Genomic DNA, 13,012 nt, shown 5'->3' on the forward strand with positions numbered 1-13,012 from the left:
TACGCCTTCGGCTCATACGTCGTTACATGTATCGTTACATGTACTAATAACATTGGTTATGCATATGGAATGACGAAAGAGAAATGGATTGTAACTTTTAATTTTTCTCCGCCTGTAACAGAAAAACAAACTTTCACCTTCGCAGCAAATTTACGTGGAACAACCCTCCTACTCGAGATTTTGATTTCTTCAATTACTATCACGTTATGAACAGGTAAACGTGAATTTCCTCAAAGTGTTAAGTTGTCTTTTCTCGTCAATTATATCCGTATCTCTTTGATCTTCAAACGGTAAATTGAAACTTGCAAGTAAAATAGAATGGGAAGAAATTCTTTTGGATTAAATAAAAGACCGTCTACACCATTCGATGTGATTAATTAAACCAATAAAGACGTCGAAGACACATTCGTCATCAATATTTATTTTAGCATCACATCAGACTACACACCCGTTTCTGGTCAGACCATTCAATTTCGGTTCTTTTAATCGAAATCTATTATATTCTCATAGAATCCTGATTAAACGATATGTTCCCAGCAACAATACAGCAACAACAACCAATAAACGAAGGCGAAAGAAAATCTAATCGGATAATGCTAAATTGAAATAAATAACAATAAAAATATTATTCTTCGTACATTCTCTTAAGTGGTAACATTTTGCAAGAACATTGACTTGTTGGCATTGTGCCAAATGTTATCCGAACCTTGTTGATAGTTGACATAGAGAGATAAAAATGAAACACATATTCGTATCGTACATGTATGTCGAACGATACACATATAGTACCACATACAATAGTGGTGTTTTCACTACAGATTCCGATGGTGGAAAATCGGGATAAATTGTAATGGAATGGTTTAAATATAAATAAAAGAATCCATCGATCGATTATATGTTAGTAGCAGAGTAGAGAATATTGTGCATTGTGTGCTTCAAACATTAGGTTGGGATTGGGAACAATGTTTGATGCACGTGCTTTTATCGGAAATGTTTTTTTTGTTGTTGTTGTTGGTGTTTCGTTTCGTTTCATCTCTGTTTTCACACAGTTCCTGGTTTCGCGTTGAATCTGGGATGTCTGGCCCTGAGCTAGGATATTATCACTAATGAAAATGGTATCCAGTATTACAATGTGTGCGACTTTTGTTTATTGTGAAATTTATGACCGTAAAGTTTTATCCGATTTTTATATGGAAATGATTAATGCTTGTTTTTCGAACAAGTTTAATATCACAGAATTCGGTCGTATAATTTGGATTTTTTTTAACGTTTTTAAGTGAGGGCAACAAATAACCAATTTTAAAACCGTCCGTGTACAAACTCTGGACATAAAAGAATTTAATTGGGGATCAAAGTATGGGGATGCTGAGCAGACAGAACGATTTTATTTTTATTTTTTTTTAGTTCGGTTTTAATATGGAAACATTGTGTGGGTAAATAACATGGATATAAAATGTGTTGTATGCTTTCACTTTATGGATCGTTAAAAGATTACATCTCGAAAGCCCTATGATTTTCAGGTGAATTTCTTTCGTTTTTCTATGGTGAATGGAAAATTTCGAAAAATCCAATCATTTTCCGGAAATATTTTTTTTTAATTAGTTCTGAGAATGACCAGGAAATCAAAGATTTTCTTTTTCGTTTACGCCGCTATCGATATTATTGGTACAAAGGATAGTGAATTTCGTCGTGTTTTATGATTCCGGATTTATATATACAAACAGCACATCGCAATGAACTAGATTTCTAGCACATTTTCGTGGAATCAATTTTATGACATTTTGTTTTCTGGAAAGGGAAGTGTTTCTGGGACTCATACTTGTACTTTGTACCTTGAAAAATTAGCTTTCTCAATGGAAATCAAATTCGGTTCTTGAAAATATTTAACAGACAGAAAGGTGGCACCTTGTTTTCGACAACAACGGCAATAAAAAGCGATGAGCTCTTATTTATTCGATGTTATATGGGGGAAATGAATGTCCAAACGAACGATGTAACAGATTCTGTATCAAACACTACGAAATACTTTGAATAGCAGAAGTAACAGGTTATACTGCGATCGTTACGCTTGCCGTTTTTTAAACGACCTATATTTATGCAATGATTATTTTTGGAAAAACATTTTCCAGAATCTCTTCGTCTCCGTTTGAACAATCCGTCGGGAAAATGAATTTTTTTTAATAATTTATTTTGGTTCTACAACCAAAATAAAAAATATTCGCATCATTAGAAACAATTTAAAACGAACGAATTTTTTTATAAATTCATTTCTAAATTATTTCTCACTCTCGAACCAAACGAATCGACATTTTTGTTAATGCTGTCTAGGAGACTGTCAGCAGACTGTCAGCAGGCAGTAAGTTATTAACACCAATACACGTTTACAAATACAAATTGAAATGTCATGAATATAAAGCGATAACATAGCCGTACTAAGAAAAAGTCGATACATTTTGTTGACACAGTGTTTCGACGTTTTTTAAAACAGAAAATGTTGTGAGTTTTGATTTCACTTTTAGCCACCTAAAAATGCGTTTTTTTCCATATATCGTTGAACAACTTTTGTCTTAAAATAAGTCAACGAATCGAATGAATCAAAAAAATTAATACAAATTTTTGATTTTCCTGACGGATTTCAGACTAAAAGCATCTTCTTCTATATGAAATGAATATGATATCGCAATTGAACTTGAACTTGAAATATGCTTTACCATAGCACTGTTCCTAGCATAAACATAGAAAATATTTGGAGCCTGATGATATCCTATTAGTCTTTGCATTTCTTTCGTTAAGACAGGGGTCATGTTTTAAAAATTTGTAGGCTAACAGCAGACTATATGTCACTACTGCGTTTAACAGATGACAGAATACACTTCTCACTATTTCACTATTTCAATTAGGAAATGTCAAAAAATAGGTTTAATTTTTGTAATTCAAAGATGAAGTGACCTGAAAGTCAATCGGGTCATATTCACATTGACGAAACAGATTTTTCTACCTTTTTACGTTTATAATAATGAGAAAGAATAAGGAGGAGTTGGTTTCTTGACCAATTTTCCTTTTTCGCAAAGTATGGCAGATAACACTGATCCTTGTTGTAATGTTTAATGTCACCTGCGAGTCTGTTAATCGACAGGAATATAAGCTATCCCATTTCAGTGTGATAAGCAGTGTCAGTGTGATAAGGAGTGTCAGTGTGATAAAGATTTTCATTGTGATGGAGAGTGACAGTGTGATAAGGCGTGTCAGTGAAATGAATAGTGTCAGTCTGATACAGAGTACAGTGTGATGAAGAGTGTCAGCGAGAGTGTCAGTGTGATAAAGAGTGTCAGTGTGATAAAGAGTGTCAGTGTGATGACGTCAGTGTCAGTGTCGTGAAGAGTGTCAGTGTGATGAAGAGTGTCAATGTAATCAAACATGTAAGTGTGATAAGGAGTGTCAATGCGATTTGATAAAACTCAATAAATTGTTATTGGTTGTGGATCCCGGGCGAAGCCTTGCTAGCACATCTCTATTTTGAAAAGAAATGTAGACAACTGTGATTTTAGCCACTGAATATTTTCTATATTAATGCTAGGAGCAGTGCTATGCCAACAACGTCTCCTGATAACAAAAGGAACGTTGGCGCATAAATGTATTAAAAAATGCTTCAGACGTCCCATTTCCCTTCCAAAAACTGAAACAACAAAAAAATACTTACGATGACAAATGTGGATTATTTCCCACTCAAGTCACATTTAAGTGTCTTTTTTGTATACAAATGGCCATCTGATTTTGCTAAAAAAAATTGCTCGTTATTATATTCGAATTTTCTTCGACCGTTGTCGTATTATATCCAAGTATCCCCTTTTTCGACTATATCGATTTCCAGCGTATTGTATTAAATAATAATTTTTTCTCCGTGCTGAAGAAAAGACATTCTAAAAAGAGTTTTTTTTCTTTCTTAACGATCAATAATTTTGTGAATGCTAAACAGCATGGAAACCATAAAAAACACAGCCAGGACGAAAAGACAAAGAGGAACTACTACTACTATATCATAACCGAAGCTGAAAACCGAGAACAAACAACGCAAAATTCTGATTCATTGTATAAATTAAGTTCATTTTCCGCCTTCTGAATTAAAGCACAGCATACCCAGTGAGATATAATATGAGCTTCCTCTTCTTTTATACACGTCATGTAAAATAAATTGTTTCATTTTACAGCTCTATATTACATTTTATTGCACCATGCACTTTATTGTCGATTATTGTACTCAAGGGATCTCCCTTTTATCGTCGAACATCTGGAACAATCTTATTGGGGTTATTCTAGGTCAGTGTTGTGCATCAATATTATCATTTTTTGTGTGTGTCATCCTAAAGCATATTCCGTGATGTATCGTGTGTAGGAGATCTTGTTTGCTTCCATCATCATCGACCGTATGACATGAACGGTGCTGCACGGTATACTTCTTAAATATTTGTTAAAAGAAGTAGAAGAAGCAAAAAAAAAAATTGATGGAGATGTTTGTTACAGAAATAAGATGAATGTATTTTTTTACGTTTGACAAAATTCGGATGTATCCATCAAAGAATGAGTAGTTGAGTTATGTTCGTAGAGAATTCATAAAAAAGGATAATGATTTTATAAAACATGTATAATAACCATTCGGATACAGAGGTTTTTTTGTTGTCGTACTGCTGCTGCTGTCGTTGTTGTTGTGTAGCTCAGTATGTTCACAACATTTAGTATTCACATTTCAATATGTTTTTTATTATTATCATGTTTCAAACGTATTGCCCTCATTATATCATTGTAGATTTATTATAAAATAATAACAAAATGTTCATTCTCGAGAGAAATATGTTTATTATTCTGGTAAATTGGAAAGTTGATAGCATTCAAAAGGCGATGTAATTAAAATGTTTTTCATATGAGAAAATTTTGTTTTGTTGAGGTTTTTTCTGATGACGGTTCAGTGGAGAAAATGTATATTTTCTCCCCTTGTTTTGACATGACGGATTCGGTGTTAGAAATTTTTAATTTTCTTCCAGATTATTTTGACAGGTAGAGATATAGATATTTTCTGCACCCAAACTGTCACCTCACACATATAATGAATGAAAAACGTTGTGTTCACCTCTGGCAGAAAATAGGAAATTCCAACTAGGTCTTGTTGGAATTTCCTATTTTCTTCCTTGGTAAACAAATAACTATTCTGAAATTGAAAATAAATCTTTTAGATCCAGATAGCGCCAGACTTCTTTTTTGTGCTTATGTTGGATCAAGAAAATATTTGTATCTTAATGAATTGCCGACGCGACATTAGTATTTGATAGGAAAAATTGTTCGTATGCTTCCCTAGAGTCGAAAGTCACATTTTCGTGTGATTGTTGACCTCGGCTTCGCCCCGGATCAACAAACTTTTTTCAATAACGTTTTTCACTCCAAAAGCCTTTAAAGTTTATGAAAGGCTTTTAGAGAAAGGAAATTGATTATTTTATCATCAGTTATTTTGAAAATTACTTTTATTCAAATTAGTGTCGGGCGTTTCATGAAAATCGTGAAAGTTTTGACCACAGTGTTTATTTTTGATCATTTTGATTCTGAATTCGGTTTTTTTTAGGAATTTTTCGGAACTTGCTCACAAATTTTTCAAAATTTTCAGAATCAAAGTTCAAAAAAAAAAGTTCAATGAGGCAAAGATCAGAATACACTTATTGACTCGTCGGTCTTATTCGTAAAAGCTCTGCGGACATTTTTCAATAATGTTCAGAGAGCATTTTGTAAAATTGTCGAGTTCTAATAGGACTCGACTCTGCTAAGAGTGCTGAGTGTTAATAAGGGTCTGCAGATCTTCGATAGCTCTTTAGTAAGCTAAAAGATTTTCGCTGAGTCTTTTTACCTATGTGCCAAAGTCACAATTAAAAGTGTTTTGTATTTTTTTTCGAGACAATAAAAATAAATTGTAAAATATTGCTTCAGGTAGGGCAGCGACACCAGCTTCCGGGCATGTATAAGTAGTGGGACACCTATTGTTCTTTCATTGATAAACGTTTTTATAAATGAGAAGAACAGTAAGTGTTCAACTACAAGTGTTTTTGTGTTCATCCGTGACTTCGGCAACTAAAGAAACTAAAATACATTTTGCGATACATCTGCCAAACATTTTTGGAAATTTTTTCCGTCAAATGGATTAAACTAGAGTCTACGTTTGGGTGTTTCGAATTGTATTTTCATTGATGTCTTTTTACAAAAATCCTTTCTTGAAAAATTGAAGACGACAATAACCACCACAAATGTGTTGGGTTTCAATAAAAAATAGATTCATCTGTGGCAGTTTAACAAGTTCTGAGAAAAGTCAACAGTTTGCCTGCATATCTCATTATGTCTCCTTCCGTATTATATTTCAATTGACACGTGAAACTTAGTAATACAATTGATACGCTTCTGCAATTTTTGTATGACATCTTTAGATGTTCTCCATTTCCATTTGTATATGAACCATTTGCCAAACGATGATAAAACTAAGAATCGACATTCTGTTAGAATCATCTTACAAACCGAAAAGCTCATTAAAAAAGACACGTCACCTGTTTTGCGTATGTGGCATACCCTATAACGTACACATACTCCGTCACTGATAATTTCCATTTATAATCAACTGAAAACCTTGATATGAGGCTTGAGATGCAATTAAATTTTTCAATTATCAATCTCGATTAGCTCTCCGTATAAATACAACCCATTTGTAAGGCACAAACACAATGTCTAAGTGTTCTCAATAAGCGAACATCATGCTAGTTATTAGTTTAGTAGTGATTTTGTGCGTTAGTGCATTCAGCGCACGATCCGAGGATAATACTAAAGTTTTGCGGTTAGTTCATGCGGTGAGTGGTTGAAATTTCTAATGTTACGGGTTTTTGAATAAAGTTCGACAATACGGTTGATGTTTGTGCTAATTCTTGCGAAATTAAACGTTGATGAAACGAACGCATATCTGCACATTTTACCTTTGAAGGAGGAATTTTAATTGATAGATTTTGAGCTTGGAGTAACTTAAACAACGTTGCAAAGGGCAATTTAATACAGATATTTGAAGCTGTCGAAGATGTCACAATGGTAGGACTCGTTCAAAATTGGTTGATTTGAGTAAAAATTGTAAGATTTGTGAGACTAGTGAAATTTGACCCAGAAAATGGATCAAAAAATGGTGTTAAGTGATAGAATGGACGTGAAGTTTCATAAAAGATCAAATTTTGACACAGAAACTGGGTTCAATAGAATATTGCAGGGAATAACCTAAGGATTGTTCTATGGGTGGGCATATCGACAAAAGGGCGCAAATAGGCCTATCCTAGGGGCGCCAAATACAAATTTCAGTTGTTAAAGTTTAAAATTCTGTTTTGTTTGTCATAACATAAAGATGTAGTATGTTATATCACTAGGATCGAAAAGGTAGGTTTTTGACCTAGGTGGTGAAAAACCACAGCTTTTCGATCCGAGTTATGTATACTGTTTTCCATCCTAGAGTACCAAAAAGTTCCAAAAACATAACAAAATTGAACTGAATATTTTGCTATAATGTAACCACAACAAAAGTAGTAGTGCAAAAGCAATCCGAATGAATCGACAATTAAGAAGGAACTCACCGGCCAAAATAGTGGCAATTACTAATTTCTTTCAATTCCTTCAATTACCGGATTGATTTCTAATTACCGGATTAATACCGTTTTGGCGGTTTCGCTGTTCAGTTCCTATCAATGACATATTAATGTTACTATCCAATTCATTGAAACAATTTTCCAAATTTTTTTTATTTTTTTCCCCTTAATTTTCTATAATTTCCTTCAAATGTAAAGAAAATGAACAAAAACCGCCGAATTTACTGCAGTTTCGTAGTTGCCGGAGCATCCAGTAAATAATCGTAATTGAAGGAAGTACTAGAAGTTAATTGGAATCGACTGAAAACGAGCCATCAGAACAGTCGGAGCGTTTGCTGCGACTGAGCCCCGTACAAACCCGTATATCTATTGCGTACGTGACCCTAGTGCGTCTGTCACCCTACTTTGACCGTAAGCCTATTGCGCCGGTTAATGTAGTTAAAGTAAAATTATTATGTAATATGTACATCTTACAAATTGCGCATAGCGCAATTACGAAGCCCCGTACGACGTTCCTTTCAAATGAAACAAAAATTTCAAATCGCCCTAAAATTTTATTTTTTTGAAGGGCCTAGTATCGGCCTCAGTCCGAGGACCCAAATTTAAAATTTTTTTCAACTACATTCTATTCGGCCTTTGATTACCTTCCAAATGAAACAAAAATTACGAAAAACGGATGAAATTTGCTCGAGCTATATGTAAAATACACATAGGGCCCTAGTATCGGCCTTAGTCCGAGGACCCAAATTTAATTTTTTTTTCAACAACATTCTATTCGGCCTTTGATTACCTCCCAAATGAAACAAAAATTACGAAAAACGGATGAAATTTGCTCGAGTTCTATGTAAAATACACATAGGGCCCTAGTAGTGGCCTTAGTCCAAGGACCCAAATTTAATTTTTTTACAACAACATTCTATTCGGCCTTTGATTACCTTCCAAATGAAACAAAAATTACGAAAAACGAATGAAATTTGCTCGAGTTATATGTAAAATACACATAGGGCCCTAGTATCGGCCTCAGTCCGAGGACCCAAATTTATTTTTTTTTCAACTACATTCTATTCGGCCTTTGATTACCTCCCAAATGAAACAAAAATTACGAAAAACGGATGAAATTTGCTCGAGTTATATGTAAAATACACATAAGTCCCTAGTAGTGGCCTAAGTCCAAGGACCCAAATTTAATTTTTTTTCAACAACATTCTATTCGGCCTTTGATTACCTTCCAAATGAAACAAAAATTACGAAAAACGGATGAAATATAATCGAGTTGTATGTAAAATACACACAGGGCCCTAGTAGCGGCCTTAGGCCAAGGACCCAAATTTAATTTTTTTTCAACAACATTCTATTCGGCATTCGATTACCTTCCAAATCAAACAAAAATTACGAAAAACGAATGAAATTTACTCGAGTTCTATGTAAAATACACATAGGGCCCTAGTAGCATTTCACTTCTAAGGCCCTAACTCACGGTCCACTCAACCGATTTTAAAAAACTTTTTTTTCCTGGATTGGTATTGACAATGCCTATCATTTGCCATTTACGTTTCCATCGTTTATTTTGCCATAAATATCACCAAAAGACCTTAAATCACTTAGGTGGCCCTAACTCACGAAGGGCCGACCCGAATATGCCCATCTTCGAACTTAGCCTCACTATTTCGACTATCTTTCAGGGAAAAATTTTTGAAATCGGATTTGATTTACTCAAGATATTGACGTGACAGACGGACAGACGGACAGACAAAATTTTTATTGAAGATTCGTCATCTATGAACATAGGCAAACACTTTGCCCTTACCGTCTGCTTCGAATTCCATCAATTACACACGGCATCGTAATCCTATAAGCCCCTTTGTACTTCGTACGGGGCTAAAAATAGAAATTGAAAGTAAATTAATTGGAATACGGATACATATGATGAACGAAAGAACCAGCGACTGAACTGTGTTTTCCTTTGGTTTTAATTTTAAATACCAAAGTCGATAATCAGATTCTGTTTAGCGTTTCAAAAATGCTCAACGAGCCAAATCGACATGATCGCAATTCACAAAAAGTGTAACGAGTGAGAAGAACAACTTTTTTTTGGATTGGCTGATTCTTTTGATCATCATACTCATCCGTATTTCCTCTCAATTACTTTCAAATACTATAAATTTCTCTTACTTCCAGTCAGTTCCTTGTAATTCCAGACTGTATTTCCTTGAATTACTATTATTTACCGGATGTTCCGGCAATTCCTTTAAGGGCGTGTAGTCAATTACATGAGTAGTTTACCCCTCGGTATGAAAATGGCATAAACGAAGGAAAAAAACGAGAAAAAAGGTAATGGAGAATGTTGCTGTTTTGGAACTAAATTCGGTGACAGAATGAGATTGAAAATATTCAATGACAAATACCCCAAGTAAACTTCGTATAATTAACTGGTCTTGGAAACTCTCGGTCTGATCATAAGAAAAAAGTTAAAAATATTCTAATCGTCGTCCTTTTTGGTGTGAAATTTGCATAATTTGTAAGTTTCTGTTAAATTTTATTTTGTGGGCAAATTCGAATTTGAAGGTGGGTATTCGAGAGGAGCAGGTGGTCACGTGTTCCTTAGGTTAGTCCCTGGAATATTGACCGAACCGCGCCGGAAAGTCAATGTTAATGAAACGTACTGTTCAATAACATCACTATACATAACGTGACATAACGCCCGACAATTTCTACTTATTCCTTTAGCTTGCGATTCACGACCCTTTCGGAACTCTTTTTAACCATAATTGTGACAAATGTAACCATAATCCATTCGAATTACCGGCGAAAAAAAAGTTCTCACAACAGCCTAAATCGAATGAAATCAGACTTTTCAGTAAAATTGACTGAAATTTCAATCATTCTTAATGATTAATTAATCATGAATCAAGGGCATTGGTCAAGTGGAACATTGTAGCTGTGTAGCCGACCTTGACTCATTAAACTATTTGAGCGATAAGCATGGATAACTTGGAAAGATGCGTGAAAGTATTAGCACGCAGTCTATTTATTTAGATTAGAAAATAGCGACGCATTTCAACCAGATACACACTGAAGGCTAAATTTTTTATTTTTCTTATCTGGCGCGATTAACATAATTTGTTGCAACCTTTGCGCATTTATAAATAAATTTAGTTTTGTGTTTCACTTTTCGCCTTTACTGCAGATCATATATTTGCAACTGACTCACTGCACTGTCTATATCAACTTTAGGTTTCTCAGAATATTTTTTCACGAAAAACTAGCACAGCTATCAACTGTTGTCCAGAAGACTTCAGGAATAAAAAAAGCTCCGACTGTGGTGCGATCTTATATATCGAAAAACATGTTCAAAGAAATGAAGTAAAAGATTTGAAAATCTACTGAAAATACTTGGATCAAATGAACTACGACAGAGTAAAAATTATTTTTTGTTGTTAACCTTTTAGGTTTTCCGACATGGTCATAGAACACCAGCCGATACTTATCCATCTGATCCCCACTTCAATGAAACGTTCTATCCATTTGGATGGGGACATCTCACGAATGTAAGCGGAAACATTGTCAAATCATTGTAGTGACGTGCCTTAGATAAATTAAAATCTTTGCAGCAAGGCAAGGAATACATGTACGAAACTGGGCAATGGCTTAACCGAAGATATGGCCGATTCCTGGGACCACTTTACCAGCCAGATGTATGGTTATGAGTTTATATTTAAGACTTCATATAAATTGGTTCTCCGTGTTTAGCTTGTATGGGCTCAGACTACGGGCGTCACACGAACGAAAATGACAATGGCAATGGTTTTAGCTGGTCTTTTTCCTCCAGAAGATACAGCAATGGAATGGAGTAGAAATTTGAATTGGCAACCGATACCGATACATTCCGAACCTCTAGACGAAGATACCGTAAGTGGGAATTAATCCGTATCACACGAATAATTGTTGTAATTGCGATTTCAGTTGTTGCTCGTACGAACTCCCTGTCCACGATACTACGAAGCTTTACAGGAAGTATTTGAAACCCAAGAGCTGCAACGAATTCAAAGAGATAACGAACGACTGTACAGTGAACTAACATATTTTACTGGAATGGATATAAAAACACCGGAAGACGTCCAGTCACTGTACAGTACTCTTCGAGCTGAGACTGAATATGGATTGGAATTGCCGGAATGGACTAGAAACTATTATCCGGATGAATTGTTAAATTTAACCGAACTCAACTTCATACACAACGTTTACACGGAAGAAATGCAAAAATTCAAGGCCGGACCATTCCTGCAAAAGATGATCAAAGAATGGAAGGATAAGAGGGAAGGTTTTCTCAAGCCAGACGGTCGGAAAATATTTTTGTACACCGGACACGATTCAACGATTGTCAATGTTCTGCATGCCCTTGGTGCGTGGCGACCACAAGTTCCAGTCTATGGAATTATGGCCATTTTTGAGCTACTTGAAGATACGACCACTGGAGAGTACGGCATTTCGGTTTACTTGAGAACCAGTGCAAAGAGTGGAGCAATCCGTCTTACTATCGCTGGATGTGGACACTTTTGTCCATTAGACAGATTCGTTCAATTGACGAGGAAATTCGTTATGGTGGATAAGGATATGGAATGTGCTGCAAGGGATCCAAGTTTTACAACGCCACCACCGTCAGGACCGTAAATGATGTTACATTTTGCATATCTAGATGTGGCTCTAATATATCATCGAAAAATGAAAATTAACTTCTAATGAAGCAAAATAACTTCGAGGAATTAAATAAATGTTTTTTAATGATTTTGGTACGCTCTTTGATCATGCAGACCTCTTCACACCATATTGAGTCCACTTACATTTAGCATATTTGGCTTGGTCGAAGCAACAACAAAAGAACCAACATTCCACATGGCACTCCGGGTCTTTAGTATAATAAAACTCTAATGTGAAATGGCTCACCGTTGTTGAACATAAAAACTCTTCTAAAATCTGCCTTACACCAACAGGTGCGAAGTAAATTTTAAGCTTCAGGTGTTATATACCAATATCGAGCCTAGGGCGAGGGTTGCCATCACACAAGGCCAAACATAAAGTTCCAAACATTTATGTAAGTTATTTTACATACCAAGAACACCCGTAGAAGTATCATGAAAAGTACAAATCTCGCGGCAAAATGCGAACGTCAAACATTCCAGAGGGAATCATTCTACAGCAATATTTCTCACATAATCGTTGAAAGGCTTCAAGATATATCACTTTCAAATAACTACTAATTCACTACAAATATATTTTTAGCCAACATTTTCGGTCACTTCATTAATCCTGTCATTATCAAGGGTCTATATTCAAGTTTGCACTCTACTTCATCAATTTGAGTA

General features: G+C 35.0%; 1 protein-coding gene across 1 annotated transcript; it reads left to right on the forward strand.

Moving 5' to 3' along the window:
- Window positions 1-6,736: 6,736 nt before the first annotated feature.
- On the forward strand, window positions 6,737-12,416 carry LOC119071043 (venom acid phosphatase Acph-1-like). Its single transcript, XM_037175644.1, has 5 exons — window positions 6,737-6,875; window positions 11,099-11,197; window positions 11,261-11,344; window positions 11,400-11,558; window positions 11,613-12,416. Exons 1-5 carry the CDS (start codon window positions 6,783-6,785, stop codon window positions 12,318-12,320), a joined length of 1,143 nt encoding a protein of 380 aa, XP_037031539.1. The 5' UTR covers window positions 6,737-6,782; the 3' UTR covers window positions 12,321-12,416.
- Window positions 12,417-13,012: the final 596 nt, after the last annotated feature.

This window comes from Bradysia coprophila, assembly GCF_014529535.1.
Source record: "Bradysia coprophila strain Holo2 chromosome IV unlocalized genomic scaffold, BU_Bcop_v1 contig_106, whole genome shotgun sequence".
Lineage (NCBI taxonomy): Eukaryota > Metazoa > Arthropoda > Insecta > Diptera > Sciaridae > Bradysia > Bradysia coprophila.